This window comes from Festucalex cinctus, chromosome 14 (assembly GCF_051991245.1).
Source record: "Festucalex cinctus isolate MCC-2025b chromosome 14, RoL_Fcin_1.0, whole genome shotgun sequence".
NCBI lineage: Eukaryota > Metazoa > Chordata > Actinopteri > Syngnathiformes > Syngnathidae > Festucalex > Festucalex cinctus.
In genome coordinates this window covers 21,983,508-21,997,707 of record NC_135424.1, presented here as the reverse complement: position 1 = coordinate 21,997,707, position 14,200 = coordinate 21,983,508, and the positions used below count along the sequence as shown (strand labels likewise).

The 14,200-nt window shown below is 40.0% G+C and overlaps 1 protein-coding gene across 1 annotated transcript in view; it reads left to right on the top strand.

Moving 5' to 3' along the window:
• ttc27 (tetratricopeptide repeat domain 27) overlaps positions 1-14,200 on the top strand; it is a 64,367-nt gene that overhangs the window by 49,635 nt on the left and 532 nt on the right. The window contains exons 11-19 of the mRNA XM_077495872.1: positions 898-993; positions 2,267-2,389; positions 5,335-5,562; positions 5,736-5,834; positions 7,814-7,866; positions 8,146-8,311; positions 12,555-12,752; positions 12,850-12,961; positions 13,398-13,498. Of these exons, the coding sequence (XP_077351998.1) occupies positions 898-993; positions 2,267-2,389; positions 5,335-5,562; positions 5,736-5,834; positions 7,814-7,866; positions 8,146-8,311; positions 12,555-12,752; positions 12,850-12,961; positions 13,398-13,498 (1,176 nt within the window). The remainder of the gene's footprint in view (positions 1-897; positions 994-2,266; positions 2,390-5,334; positions 5,563-5,735; positions 5,835-7,813; positions 7,867-8,145; positions 8,312-12,554; positions 12,753-12,849; positions 12,962-13,397; positions 13,499-14,200) is intronic.

Sequence of the window (14,200 nt, the reverse complement as noted above, 5' to 3'; positions counted from 1 at the left end):
GGGACTTCCCAGTGTTTGTAGTTAATTAATACATAGTTTTCTACTCTAAATAAAGTTTTCGAAATTTTCAATATAATTTCTAAATGTATTTTTTAAAAATATTTCTTTATATAAATTAAAAAGTGTTGGGACTTCCCAGTGTTTGCAGTGACTAAATAAATAAATAAATAGTTTTCTACTGTAAATAAAGTTATCCAAAATTTAAACGGAATTTCTAAACTTATTTATTTTTTTAATTATTTTTTATAAATTAAATTAATTAATTAAGTGATGGGACTTCCCAGTGTCAGCAGTGACAAATGTATGCAAAATTAAACATATCTAATTTGGGGTTTTCGTCAGGGTTCAAAAGATGTTCGCAGACAGTGAAAAATTGTCTGAATATGTTCGAAATATGTTTGTGTCTTTTCGTAAGTAAAAAGCGTCTGAGAACATCTTACAAATCCTGCTGAAAACACAAAATTTGCTACGTTCGCAAGCATTCACTGCTCGGTGAGATTCCAGCTTTATCGGCCTTCAGATTCGTAAAAAAAGGCTGATGCCGATATTTGTCAACATGCCAAATATATCGTCCATCCCTAATTAATATCCATTATACTCATTAAGAAAGATTCCAAAGTAGAAGTTGAACCAAATAAATTTGATCCAGCTCCTCACTGTAGTTATTTTTAGATTTTATTGCTGCAAATGTTCTCTGCCATCAGTGATTTAATGGAGTTGTATCTAATGAGCCAAGTGTATTGTGGCCCATCAAAGTAGAGATTTGACGTCTCTATTTTGGAGGGTTTGCAATCAAATCAAAGATAATAGCACATCCGTTGATTGAAATGTTTTGATATTGTAGTTCAAAGGGAATACATCTTTTTCTGCAGTACGTTTTATTTTTTTCTCTTTCAGTCAATAGTAGATCATTTCGAAGACAAGAACTGTCCCTTGATTGAGCGTCTGAAGGTTTTTTACTGCTGCCATGCTCCAACCAGATGGGTTGTCCAGGTAACAAAGAGTGGGATGACACATTTAGTTGTCTAGCTGCAACAGAGGGTATATTTGACTTGAAAAATTTGCATTTCTGTGACACCACGCGGAACTCCACATTCATTCTTTATGTGTGGTCCACTAGCATAAACAACCTTGCAGTTTTGTTCTAAAATAAAAAGCAAAGTAACATTCTAGCAGTAAAACAATTTCACATCTTGCTGTCTACAAACTGACAAATGGAAATACATGCATAAAAACGTGCACCTAACACTGAGCAGAGATGTAACTCATGGTAATTACAAATGGATTGGCATTGCGCCTTTAGTTTTAAATAATCCATTTTATTTATGATAACCAATTTAAACACGTGCTGTCGTTTTTCTAATTATATGGCAAACCACCAATAGGTTTCATGATTGATTAATCGATTACATCGAACCAAACTCAAGTGAGGCCACAGAATGTATTCTAAACAGATTTAGACCGAAGAGAATTCCATGTTTACTTTGCTGTTTTCCCATTTTTGGCCTTCGCCCATCGGCACCTTTGAAAACGAGCTGCTGGTTTTGCTAAGCAAAAGGATTACATGAGGACACAACTATAAAACCAATGTCAACATCTGTTGAGCCACAAAGCATCATAAATGCTAAGAAGACAAATAGACATGATAACATGCGAAAGATATGTGTCTTAAAAAAAGGCTTTGCAATAATGGAATAATTTACACTTGTCTGAGACACTGAAGGAGGAGGAATGCCTGAGAGAGGGGAAAAAGCATTTTGGGGAGTAGCGCTCACCCAGGCGCCATATAATAACTGATAACAGCAATAAAGCTGGAATTGAAGAGTCCTTATTGCAGCCCGGGGACAAGAAAGTAGGTCGACGCTCTTGATTGCAGCTGGTGATGTGATGCATTTTTTTCACGATGGAGAGAAAAAAAGAAGGCATTTTTATTGCCAAGGGGTTGAAGGTGGATTTGTTTTCATGATGAATTATATTTTCAATTTACATACTACTTGAGTCGCAAAAATTGGACCTCTAGTACAGAATTTGCACGGTGAATTTCACACTTAAATGTGAGACACTAGATCAAATTAGTCAGTTGTGTAGATCATGTTCAAATTTTGTACGTTCCTAGCTCTCGATATGAGCCTAAAATTAGCTTTCTTCAAATAATTGTGAAATATTTTTTATCTTCAAATGACAATTAATAAAATGATTTAACCTTATTGGTCGCATCCTGCTTGAACAAAACCCTTGCCATGAGGATGTCTGCCTTTCTCTCCAGAAACAGTTGGCTACACTTCTGACAGACCTTGCCTGCGTCAGTTCAGCTCTACTCATTTATGAAAAGCTGCAGCTGTGGGAAGATGTCATCATATGCTACGAGAGACTTGGCCAACATGGCAAGGTATACAAACTCACATTTCCATTTATCGAGAATACCAAAAATCAACAATTAGTCCAACAGAAAATGCACTTCCTGCTTTGATCCACTGCTTGTTAATGCAGCACACTACTTGGGCCTCTGCTGGCTGCTGACATGTCCTCAACTTGTTCCACAAGATTAAAAAAAAAAAAAAAAAAAAAAAAAGATCATCATGAATTTAAATTCATTCCTCGCCCGCTGGACCCAAATTAACACAAAAAGACAAATGTGTAAATCATACAGTAGATGCTGGTTTCAGACTGATTACATTTTGCATACAGCCTTACTCGGGTCATACAGACAAGGGCAAGCAAGAGAGGGATGTTCAAATAAAAACAGAATTGTGCATAACAAATTCAATTCAGTAATTGATTTCAAACTATCAAAACCACTGAATGTTGGAAAGACCTGTTATACTATACTGCTAGTTGGTTTGCATGTTTGTAAGTTTCTCTGAAATGTTTCCATACTTTTAAGGGTTTGCAATTTAAAAAAAAAAAAAAAAACAGAAAATATATTTGTTAAATCTCAACTCAACATTATTGCTGTACCACTTTAACTATAACTACAGTTCTGTACATAAAACATAAAATAATTGCAACAGTAATACATAATAATAATAATAATAATAATAATAATAACTAGACTATGTGCAATTTCTGCAGAAATTGTAGGTGTAAAAAGTGTAGGAATGCTGGAAGCTTCAGTTTCTCTGCTCACTAGAACACCACATTCAATAGCTGCAATAGTTCAAACAGCCAAGCATGACACAAAAAGGGTGTAAAGTGTAAAGTAACGGAACTGTTATGAACATGTTGCCCGTGAAGGCGCAAACAACAAGTGCCGATTCTATCCGTGAAAGAATAACACGGCCAGAAATTTTGAAAACAGATGAAAATGTGTTGCACAATGGACAAAGGGTGGAATAAGGGGAACATTGGCAGAGCTGTTGTAACAGACTGCCAATTTAGGCACGGAGGTTTCTTTATAATAATCCATTAATAATCCATTTTTCCCCACCTATCATATTTACAATGCGCTATTGTCAAATCAAAATGATAGTTTCAACAAATACAGTAGACATCCGCTTTTTGCGGGGGATAGGGATTGTGCGCAACCATGAATAGCGAATAATTGATTTGAATAATTGATGCTCCCTTTTAATTGCCATTAAAAAAAAATGAACATGACTAAAGAGGGAATAGTGCAAAATGGGGGGAAAGGGAGTAACCGGGGGTTTCCAAGAATAACGGTTGCCCCTAAAAAAATCAAATTTGCGAATTTGTGTCTGGCAACTGCAAATATGCGGGGGTCCATTTTATGACAAAAAGAGATGGACCCATTCCAAAAAAATGAGAATACCATGGAAAAGTTTATTTTGTTTCTATAATTCAATTTAAAATGTCAAACGTTCATCAATTAGAAATTCAGGGCCCACAATTTAAATGATTTCAAGTATGTATTTGGTAGATAATTGTTGCATATTAAATTTGGTGCCAGTGTGGGTAGGATTGTGAAATGCACTTGGCCACTTTGTGGTTGCTACATGTCCACTACGGCTCAGTCAAAAAGAGGTGGAAGGAATTGACTGGATCAAACCCTTTTTTTTTTTTTAAACACAAAGGGGGGTACTATATTTTTGTTGCTAACATTTTAGGTTCATACCAAGAACTGTGCGACTTTTCTACCACGCTAAAAAAAAAAAAAAAAAAAAAAAGAAGTGGACGTACATAAAATAAAGTCTTAAGACCTCTCAATTAACAAAATATACAACATAATGCAGGGGTGGCAAGATCCGGTCCTCAAGGTCCGCAGTCCTGCAGGTTTAGGATATTTCCCTTCTTCAGATTCAAGATCAGCTCATCAGCAAGCTCTGCAGAAGCCTGATAACGAGCCTGTTAATTGGAATCAGCTGCACTTCGAGTATTGAAATCTATAAAACCTGCAGGACTCCGGCCCTCTAAGACCGCAGTTTGCCACCCCTGACATAATGAAAAGAGACGATGGCCACAAGATGCCAGCATATCAGGAAATCATCAGTGGAAAGCTGTTTTCCATATCCAGTTAAGGAGAACAGAGAGAGACCCAATCGAAGTAAACCTGAATTTGCATGTTTGTTTAATTAATTAATTAATTGATTTTATTTTATTTTAGGGATGGGCGAGTACTCATACCAGGTATCGGTACAGATACCAGCCTGATTTTAAGGTATCTATAGTCGCTACAGTGGCTGATACCAGTATCGGACTCCCTCTTCTCGCGGTTTTTACAATCAGGAACTAGAAATTAGAAGAATAGAATATTGACGTTAATTTCATGCAATTTATGTAAGTTGCTATATTGGAATATATACGTCTTTCTTTAAAATGATCTGTCATTGTTTTTGGGGGGGAAATTTTGTTTACGTATTGGTAACTACTCATCACTTTAACTGGTGTCGGTCTGGGAAAAATGGTTTCGAACATCCCTATTTTTTTCTCATGTAAATGAGAAAATCACAGTTTTTTTCTGACTAATAAATATATCTTAGAAAAAGGGCAACCTGCTAATTTCTAAGCTCAAGGTTATCAAAGATTATTAGGAAAGAAATGTGAGGAATAAGCGGTACGGCAAATGGATGGCATTACAGCATTAATTCAGCATTACACATTTTACTGACATGTGACAAAAAGCTCCTAAAATGTATATTAAAAATCTATACAAGCTGGACTACAAGCCCCAGACAGCTCTTGTGACACGTGCTGTACCCATCAATCAATTTTCATGTCGTCAATCCTGCGCCATTCATACTTGAGCTGAAGTAAACTGAACCACAGCAGGGTTAGGGCTGATGGCATTCCAAATGAATGATGGCGCTGTCAGAGCAATCACACCAGAGTTTGTTTGAACAAACCTGACACGCGTGACGTGTCTTTCCATGTGTTCAGGCTGAAGAGATTGTTCGTAGGGAGTTGGAGAAGAAGGAGACGCCGAGTCTGTACTGCCTCCTCGGGGACATCTTAAGGGATCATCAGTATTATGATCGGGCTTGGGAGCTCTCAGGCCATCGCAGCGCCCGAGCCATGCGCTCCAAAGCCCTGCTACATCTCCGCAACAAGGACTTCCAGCAGTGCGTCGACTGCTTCGAACAGTCACTCAAAATCAACGCCCTGCAGGTACATGTTATTCTCTGCAGTGGGATGTTCCGCTTCACTTGGAATGTCACCATAAACTTGTTGATTTAGAACATTCACCTGCCAAGTGAATGTAACTGTAAATCTAAGCAGAACATAAAAATGGAACTGAATGCATAGGGTTTGTGTGACCTTCTGTGTGTGTGTGTGTTTAGCTCGGTGTGTGGTTTTCCCTGGGTTGTGCCTACTTGGCCTTGGAGAGCTACGAGGGAGCGGCCAAGGCTTTCCAAAGATGTGTGGGACTCGAGCCAGATGTGAGCACCAAGATAAACATACTGATGAAACGTTACAGCAGGAGTCAGAAAAAAAAAATGACAAAGCCATAAATCTCTCGCTTTACAACACGTTTCTTTTCAGTCCCTCATATCTCTCTCTACACACACTGTCTCGTCTCTCATGTCTAGACGAAAGGAAAATAATGTAATCCCTTTTGAATAACAACTATAAATATTTTTGGGCCCTACATTGTACCAATATAGGAATTCACAATGGTTATAAACTGTTATTTGCCTATGAAACACTCAGCTAGTATTGAGAATGATGTTAACAATGATTGGTATTTGTTCAACAACACGACTTGGCTACGTGAGCACGGGATAGGCATGTTTCTAATATTTCTGTTACCTTAAATGAGAGTCAAAATATTAGGAACACCTCAGTCTCTGTGTTGTGTGATGCTAGTGACACACCACTGCAAAGAGCAAGAACAAATTGGCAAAAGAAAGCCTACAAACTGAACATTACCTTTGGAAATGTAGAATATTTGGCACTAAAATTGTATTGAATATCATTATGTAATGCAGTTGGGGGGGTTTGGCGATTATTTAAAAAAAGATCACAATAATGTAAAAAAAAAAAAAAAAAAAAAGAGGAAAAAAAGAGCTCATACTTAAAAAAAAAAAGCACAATATTGTGCTTTTGTACATAACAGCAATGCATATAAACCACCTACAGTCTCTAATAACAATATAGAGGCACTTACTTGCTAATGCAAGGACACATTGATCGCCTCACAAGCAAATTAGGTTCCCCTCATCTGACTATTAGCATAAATTTTAAACATAGAAGGCCAAAACATCCCTAATGAAAATTAATTTGCACTAATAAACTAGCCACTAGAGGGTTCTAGAATTGCACAAATGGAAATCAACGTGACTTTTTTTTTAACAGATGTATTCCTTTTAAATATTGTGAACATGACGACGACGATATTGTAGCAGTTTTAATATCAAGATATCACAATATTGCCCTTATTGTTACATCCCTAGTATATAGTGGGAGGGAAAAGAATCTTAACCCTTTAGAATTTATTAAATTTCTGCATAAATTTCTTCTAAAATGTAGTCTGATCATCTAAATCACAAGAATAAATAGTCTGATAAAGTAATACCACACAAACATTTATATGTTTTTATATTTTTATAGAGAGTGTAACAAAAATATTCAATGGCTGGAAACCCGTTCAGGGTGGACACCTACTGCCTGAAGATAACTGGGATAGGCTCCAGCACCCCTGTGATCTTGTGAGGAATAAATGCTTCAGAAAAATATATGGTTGTTTTTCCTCCACACGTGGCAAATATGTTTCTTCCATACAAGTCAACTTTGATTTCATCTGTCTGCAGAATAGTTTCCCAGTAGTGCAGTGGAACGTCATGACCATGCATGTTTTTTTTTTGTTTTTTTCTGTAGACAGCAACGGCTTCCTCCTTGGGGTCCCCCATTGGCCTCCGTTGGCCTCCGACGGAGGCCAATGGGGGACGGAGACCCTTCGTTCTCGACTTAATATGTGATGTATAGTATATTTGTCAACAGAGATGCCGGCATGTGCCAGTCAAGTCATAAATTAGTCTTGTGGTGTTAGTTTAAACAATTTGTATTGCCAGATCAGATTTGATTAAAAAAAAAAACAATGTATGCAGAAATTACAAAGGTTGCCCACCACTGTACTTTGCAGCTGTAGCTGCTGTAACCTGGACAATGGAAAATGGCTAAATACTGTTAATATTTGTCAATATTTAGAACGAGAATGCCTATGTTTATCTCACAGCTTTTCAAACCGAATTGATTTTCTAAACTTACGAGTTAGAATGAATGAATGGAATATGCATAAACGAACATTAATTCAGCACACGCCTCATTTGAAAGTATCTGTTGACTGGTGTAGATACTAATATATATATTGCCTTCTCATCTATGCTCTCTTTTCCACTTTATCTGATTGTGCTTTTAGAATGCCGAAGCATGGAACAACCTCTCGACAGCATACATTCGCCTCAAAAATAAGTGAGTAATATCCTACTGATAATAGTACTTGCCCTTTTGTGTCACTACAAAAATGGCAGTCAAGTGGTTTTCATTTTTAGGAATGAAAACCGTAAGCGAATCAAAACATTCATTACAGTACTGTATAAAAAAAAGAACATCCTAAGATTGTAGGTAATTTGTATCGACAGCAGCTCCTCAATAACATATTTTGAAATGGACACCATACATTTGTATGTACTGTACTCTGAATTATAAAAGCAAAATTTTCTCCTTGAGTTTTTTTTTTTTTTTTTCTAGAAACAAAGCCTTTCGCACCCTCCAGGAAGCCCTCAAGTGTAATTATGAACACTGGCAGATTTGGGAAAATTTCATTGTTGTCAGTGTTGACATTGGCGCCTTTGCTGAAGCCATCAAGGCTTACCATCGTCTGATGGACCTCAGGGACAAATACAAGGATGTCCAGGTAAAGAAAGAACACTTTCCGTTGACACCTTCATTAGGTCCACTAAATTGGCAGCGTGAATGCTTTGATACCCCCTCAAGGTCTGTATCCTCCTCTGTCATAGTTAGAAGAAGTGGAAATATGTACACGTCATATACTGCATTTAATGAGCAGTTAATAATGTTAATAACCTCTGTTCACAATGGGGATGTAACAATATCCAAACATCACGATACGATCATTATCATGACATGAACCTCACGATACGATATTTATTTATTGTAGGGAGGTTGGCGGCGATAAAGAGAGAGAGAAATAATTGCTGGTAAATTGATTTATGGGAGTGATAACCTTCAAAGTATGTGTGGTTAGAACATGGTTTTGTCCATGTCATTAATAATCAGACCATCATGTAAATGTCTCTATACAATGCTAATTAGGTGAGGTCATAATTATACATATAGTTCAAATAGTAATGGCGACATTAAACTCAATGTACCGGTATGAACAACCTACAATCACTAATAACATTTTGATGCACTTACTTGCTCATGCACGCACACGTTGTGAATCGAGTCAATTTGTGAGCTCAAACGTGTTACTTCTACTGGCCATTTGCGTGGGTCCTAATTAGTATGTAGGTTGCCAAGAACATGCCTAATTCAAATTAAAGTACCCTAAAACTAACCACCAGATGGTGCTGGAACTGCACAAATGCAATACAACTTTTATTTAATCAGATGTGATACTTTTAATATCCTTTGGGTTTTTTTTTTTTTTTTTTTTTAAGAGCTCAGAATTGTTCATTCGGTAGTCTTACCGATTCAACGTCTTGTCATCATTGCTCTTTTTTTTTTTTTTTTTTCTTTTTTTTTTGTGCGTGCGTGCGTTTGCGTGCGTTTGCGTGCGTGCGTGCGTGCAAATACGTATAAATTTATACTCATTCATTCACCTAAAGCCTTATAAATATCCCATTACCCTTCGCCTTAACCAGGTACTTCAGAATCTTGCCAGAGTCGTGAGGTTTAAATGGTCAGGAGACCAGAGAAAAGGTCAGAAAAAAAAGAAATAAAGAGAAAAGAAAGGAAAATCAAAGTGAAATCCAGCACCGACCAAACACTTCCTGCCTTCCCCATGATTACAAAATCAAAGTCTTACGCCAACCCCGGAAGCCTCTAAATTCCAGCAAATTTGGCGAGATCTCAAGAGACCAGAGGAAAAACTAAAGAGAGGAAGGAGGGAAGGATCGATAAGGCAGAGAGAGATCCATAGAAGCCAGTACATCCAATCCATCAAAGTGAAGTCCAGCACCAACAAGATCCCTCCTACGTGGTTACAAAACCAGAGTCTTATGCCAACCCCAGAAACCTCATACTTCTAATAAATTAAGATCTCAAGTGACCGGAGGAAAAACTAAAGAGAGGAAGGAGGGAAGGATAGATAGAGCAAAGTGAGAACCACAGACACCAGCACCAACTGATTCAAGGGGCTGTGGGAGGGAGAGGCTATTTCTGTTGAGTTTCAGTAGATGCTGGTGCGACGGATCTGGCATGCATAAGGACCACCACCAAAGAAAGAAGCCGTCAACCGCGGTCCAGCAAAGCGAGCACCCCCCCCCCCCCGAAATACCCAGGCCGCGGCATCACCAAGGCCACCCCCAAGCCACCCGAGCGGACACCGGTCGGCGAGCCGACCCAGACACCCGGAACACCCCCGCCCCAGCCCCGGCCCACACCCCCGAGCCCAAGGCCGCAGAACGAGGCCCAGTGGGCCCCCACAGCGCCCCACCGGTCCCCAGCCCCCCCCCCCCCCCCCCCCCCCCCACGACCCCCCCGCACCCCACCCAAACCCGCCACCCACCACGACCCAGGCCCCACCACCCCCGACCCCCAAACCCCCGAACACACCCCGACCCCCAACACCCAACCCCCCACCCACCCATACCCGGCCCCCCGCGGAACCCCCCCCCCCCCCCCCCGGAAACCGGCACCGGGCAGCAGCGCAGAGAGGGAAGATGTGCCCACCCCACCTCCAGCCGCGCGAGAGTAGCACAGCGGCGGGAGGGGGGAAGCAGAGGAGGAAGCACCAGGGGAGAAGGCGGAACACCAGAACACCGAGCCCGGTGGGGAGAGGCTCCGGTCGTCACGCCAGAGTACTAGTGACACCTAACCCTGTTACTGAGTCCGCCAGCTCGCCGACTGGCGAGCTCTACCCTTACACCGTGAATGTGGCCCCACCCAGTGTATATACAAGTGTGTGCGTGTGGTGCATTAAAATTGGGAGCAGGTGAGTCGGAGCAGAGGGAAAAAATTTTCCCTACTCCAACACACCCGTATCCCCCCCCAAAGAAATGAATATGTATATGTGTGGTGCATTAAAAAAGGGAATGGAGGGACAAAGTGGTGGGGCAGGGATACAAATGGGGGGGACCACAGCGCTGCCAGGCACTGCAGTCCATCCCCTCTGATGGCTCCCCGCCCCAACTCACCCCTCCCCTTGGACGTGAAGTGCATTAAAATTACTTTTAATATCCTGACATGACAATGGTGATTTTGTGGCCATTGTGATATCACCATATTGTTCTTATGTTAATAACTTCTTCACAATAGAATTCAAGAGATTGTAGTACAACGTGATGGTACACACACCTTGCTTAAAGAGCATTGTGAATACAGAAAGCAGCTAACAGTTCCGCGGAACAGCCTGCTGATTATGGTGCAGATTCTCATCCTTTCCAATGCACAACTCAAGCAAACATTCTGCCATGGGCCCGTATCCCTTAAAGGGATTTCACCATGGTATTTAAAGCCCTCCCAACAGTTGACTATAGGCATTTAATGACTAAATCTTACCTTTGACACCATAGCGATTTTTTTGGGGATTTTTTTTTATTTATTTTTTTATCAAATATTAGTTGTTTTGCTGGTTACTTTTCTAACACGGAAGTAAAACACCTGGTTAAGTAAAACCCCGCCTCTCCCCATGTGATTGCCGTGCCCCCGGCAAGCCAACTGCAGTCTGCTGAATGGTAAGCCATCAATTCTTCAATAAACATTTGAAACAAAACGGTTCCTTGCCGCAAGAAATCGGGGAAGAGAGCGGAAAGAAGGAAGAAAAAACAAACTAACCAACCAACCTGAGCTTGTCTCGAACCGGGTACTTGCTACTTACAGAGTGAGCAGCGAGAACTTTTGTGGGATTTTAAGACAGCCAATTGTCATTGCACTTTGGCATTGAAAATGTGAAGGATAATTGATTTGCTTTGAATTCATTTGTACAGAATGATTCCTGATAAAGATTACTTTTATGACTCTCCCATGGAAGTCTCAGAGAAAGTGGGCGTCCGCAGAGGCGGTGTGAGGGTGGGGCCACACCTTATGACATTATAAAGCGCCATGAGCTCATTTTCTCAGGTTGGGAGGGGCTTGTGCTTGGAGAGCAGAATTACCTAGAATTTTTCAGAGAGGGCTGAATGGAGGAAAACACCACTTTGGGGATATTTTTGGTGAGGAATTGGCATTTTAACACTCCTAAAAGCTCCCAAAAGGTGATTTTTCATGTTGCTGTCCCTTTAAGATTTTTAGATTCTCCGCCATATTCCTTAAACTCCAATCATTATTGCTCTGGCCCAGTCATCGAGCCATCACAATTTGATTAAAGTCCTTCCTGAGGTTTTTAATAATCAAGATAATTGACATACTCTCAGGTCACATTTTACACAGAGGCACAGAGGAAATGCTTATTAATCTCGCTGTAATCTCAAAAAGAAAACGCAGGGTGATTTAAAAGATGCAAATCCAGTATCAATCATGTCTCACTAATATTACTCCCACCAATCTAAACTTTGGCTCTAAATAAACCACTTGAGGCTCCAACATTTGCATCTGTAGCGTAATAAGCTTCCTCATGCATATTGTACGTTTTAGATGTTAATATTTATTTTTTCTCAACATGGATCGGTTCAGGCAACAGAATGGCCAAAAAGCATCACTCCTGAATTTGTGAGGTATCAGGTTTGATGTGTCTCTCCATATTCATCCACTTCCTTCTGTCTGGCAAGCTGATTGCACAATACTAAACAGAATACAGTGTTCGCACTAGTGAGGCTGCATAGAACATGCTATTGTAAAGAAAATGTGACTTGGCTTCCCCTTTAAGGGGTTCACAAACAGAGCATAAATTACAGTTACAGTTGTATGATTTGTATGTTTCTACTAAATATTTCTTCAATATGTACTGTACCTGTTGTATTTGTCTGTTGCAGATTATTAAGATCCTCGTTCGGGCTGTTGTTGAAAAGTTGACAGACAGCCAAGGCGAGCAAACGGCATCTTTGCAGTCCAAACTAAAGGAACTGATGGGCTGGATCAGTGCCCGCCACAGCAACGATGCCGAAATATGGCAGCAGTATGCTGTGCTGTACGGGGGTGGCCACAGCTCCAATGCAGAAGACAATGAGAAGGTCTGTGCACTCACAATGTTTCTGCTAACTCCCTACTAGTACAATATAAGTTCAAACAAACACAACACCAACATTTAGTTATGCTTTGGGGTTTTAGGCCCTGCAGTTCTTGTGCAAGGCCCATCGCTGTGAGCTTCAAGCTGGTGACTGGGAAAAGGAGCCAGATCTTTTCAAGGAAGTCATCAAAAGAGCCATCACAATTGGTGAAGGTGAGTGCGTAGTTTTGCGGCTGTTTTCCACTGAATTTGGAATTGTCTTGTACCACGTGACAATGTACAGTCAACCCCTGTATACTCATGTTTGACACCTACGGATTTGCGTTTTTTCCCCCCCCCACTATTTTTTCTGGTATTTTTCTGATTTATTTTTTTAGCACAGGGTCCTCCTGTATATATTCATGAAAATTGTTCCATTTAGAATGTGGTCAAATACAATAGCCTGTGGGCCTCTTCTAAAAATAGCTCATCAGTGATGGGACACTTGTATCGAGATTTACGGAAATAAAGTGCGCATATTGATATTTATCTGTTTCCTATCTTGATAAATCAATTGGGGATCAAATTGTGAGAAATCATGAGCAGTTTCTTCACGTACCGTAGTTGAATATCATTCATGATCAATATAAGATGTCTTATGTTTTCATAGTGAGCATCAGTTGCAGTAAGAAGAAAAGTAATCCTGCAGAAGCTCTTCAAATGCTGTCCTCAACACACCTCAGCCTGAGGGGCGTGGTCACCAAAGCTAAGGTACAATCCACTCTTGTGCTAAACGTGCTTTCATGGAGGAGATTTAAAGAAGGAAACATTATGCAGATGTTCTTTTTGTTGTTGTTTAATCATCAGGCAGCCTGTCTGCCAATTCAAGGGTGGAGAATCACGGTGTGGGGTTCTAAATATGTAAATGAGCCAAATTGTGACATCATGGCAAAATTCAGAATTATCATATATCCTTATTTCTGGTCCACCGTCAACGCTTGGGTATTCATCAGTAGTGTTGAAATGTCTGCAATGTGAATGCGTTGCTTGAGTCACAAACAATTGGAACGGCTCAAAGTTTCCTGGTCCAATAACAGGCCGCGCACGTTTGTGCATAGTGCATGCAGTTGTTTACCGCGTGTGACGTGCAACCCTCCCTTGAGGGCGCCAGAGCACTTCAGGGGAGGTGCAGACTGTTAACTTCAAGTTTGTGAGGTTTGAAATGAAAAGTATCTGTGCATTGTTGAGAGGATAAACAACAGTATGCATGGTACACATTTCTTTATTGTTTTAGTATCACTGCCATTGTGATAATTTCAATGATTTCCCGATATTGGCTTTTAAAAATGAGACATTTCTACTACTATGTTTTTAAATGTGCCTCAATAAGATCATAGAGCCTACAATTTTGAGTGTGTATGTGAAAAATGTATGGAAAATGTAGGATTACCTGTATTAAAAAAAAAATGTAAT